Consider the following 2,101-nt stretch of genomic DNA (forward strand, 5'->3'; position numbering starts at 1 on the left):
AATATCATAAGAGGAGGTGATATTCTCCAATCCTATCTATATGGGATTGCCTAATCCCATGTGATAAGAAATCATTCATCTTAAGCATCCTTTAACATGTGGTTTCAACTCCAATCCCAATTCTTATCTCTCATTTTTAATGCTTGCTTTATACCAAACGTAACCTAAGAGCCTAGACGGATTCTTAGACCTAACGAGAAATTGGACTTTGTCCTAGCCTAGATGCATTCTAAGGCTTACTAGAGCAGATTTACAATTTTACCCTCATGTCATTGGAATTTAACTGCTCAATCAATTTCAAAACTAATTCCCCATTTACAGGAATTTTCCTTTTCTTTTTTTTTCGATGAGGAATAAAAACTAAAACTACACAATGGCATCAGTGCCGACCAAGCTCTGAATACATCTTGGAGGAGTGCAGAAAAAATTTATCCCTTTAGCTGATAACAATGGCTTCTTTGCCAACGTGTCTGCAGCTAAGTTGACATCTCTGGAGCACCAATCCAACCTTACATCCCATTCACGATCCATCCACCATTTGATCTCTTCTAGCAAGTGCCAATCCGGATGATAATCAGGCCAGCCAGATACAACTAAATCAATCACTTCCATACAATCAGTCTCAATAATAAGCCTCTTCCATATCAACTCCCAAGATCTTTTTAATCCCCACAGCACCGCCCACAACTCTGCATGAAGACTATTTCCCCTCCCAATTTAAACATAAAACCATCTACAAATGCACCATCGTGATCCCTTGCTACCCCAGCACATGCAACGTCATTGGTTGCACCCACACACTCACGTAAAGCATTCAAAGTTTCTTTTCCATTTCATTACGATTCTTTATATTACTCATTTCATTGTGCATCTCATCACTAGTCATGGTATAGTCAAATAATGAGTGAGTACTCAGTTCATATATATGTGTGTGTGTATCTTATGTGATTAGCACCACCGTAATGCAAAGTAGATGAGACGGAGTCCACCATGGTACATGATAAGTTTCATTTTCATGGCCACGTGGCCTTCATCGATAATATGAGGAGGGTTTTCCGTTAGTTTGAAAACTTGTTTTTGAAAGATGCTACCCAAATTCGATACAGCCCATTGCTCGTCTCCCGCTCGTCCAATCACAAGCACTCCTGTCTTTTTCAAAACTTTGGGGAGACGTTTGGGTTGGAAAACTGCTTTCCTTTTAAAAGATCTTGTTACATTTGCATTGCCAAATGCTCTTTCCGCAAAACAATTCACACCTTAACCCTTGATGATATAAAATTTCCGCAAAACGTTTCCTAAACTCATTCTCATCTCTTTCTGCTTGAAGGAACAACCAGTGCGGCCACCAACATCGAATTCCGGCAAGCTCGTAGTCATGGCTACTACTTCACTCGCGTAAGCATTCAAAGTTTCTTTTTCCATTTCATTACGATTCTTTATATATATTACTCATTTCATTGTGTGTCTCATCACTAGTCATGGTATAGTCAATAATGAGCGAGTGTTCAGTTCATATGTGTGTGTGTGTGTATATCTCCTGTGATTAGCACCACCGCCCCGCCAGGCCGCAGGTGGTTTAAGCTCTATTTCTTCTCCTCTGGTTTCCTCCAATGGTTCTCATAAGAAAAGACGGTGGAGGTGAAGGTTTGGGTGTGGCGGTGATGGGAGGACCGGCGGGATGATTTGGTGGTAATGGGCACGAAGCTCTAGAGGACTTTGGGGATGAGGGATGCCATCCCATCAGTTGGACTTTTTGTGATGATCAGGGAATTAAAGCAAGAATTTTAGTCATGCGAACTGAAATGTTAACTTCGGCATAAGCATGAATTCCCTGCAGCTAGAAGATGCTGAGCAGTAACATCGGAGAGAATTTGCAAATAAACAATATTAATTTAGGCCATAAGCATGTTAACTAGATACATTAAAGGCAGTACTTTAACTAACTAGTAATATATTTCATCCATAATTTAATTCTCTGTATGAAACGTTTGTTTATGCATTTTTTCTTTTATCATTTGCAATATATATATTGAGTGATGTATGCTTGTATCTATCTATCTATCTATATATATATATATATATATATATATATATATTTTAA

At 38.8% G+C, this 2,101-nt stretch overlaps 1 protein-coding gene across 1 annotated transcript; it reads right to left on the bottom strand.

The window, feature by feature from the left end:
- Positions 1–366: 366 nt before the first annotated feature.
- On the bottom strand, positions 367–1,422 carry LOC114744552 (uncharacterized). The gene is made up of 2 exons (XM_028932724.1): positions 1,335–1,422; positions 367–689 (listed from the first exon to the last, which is right to left on the bottom strand). Exons 1-2 carry the CDS (start codon positions 1,420–1,422, stop codon positions 367–369), a joined length of 411 nt encoding a protein of 136 aa, XP_028788557.1.
- Between the last annotated feature and the right edge of the window lie 679 nt (positions 1,423–2,101).

This window comes from Neltuma alba, unplaced genomic scaffold, assembly GCF_004799145.2.
Source record: "Neltuma alba isolate B1F8T4 unplaced genomic scaffold, ASM479914v2 tig00004378_pilon, whole genome shotgun sequence".
Classification (NCBI taxonomy): domain Eukaryota; kingdom Viridiplantae; phylum Streptophyta; class Magnoliopsida; order Fabales; family Fabaceae; genus Neltuma; species Neltuma alba.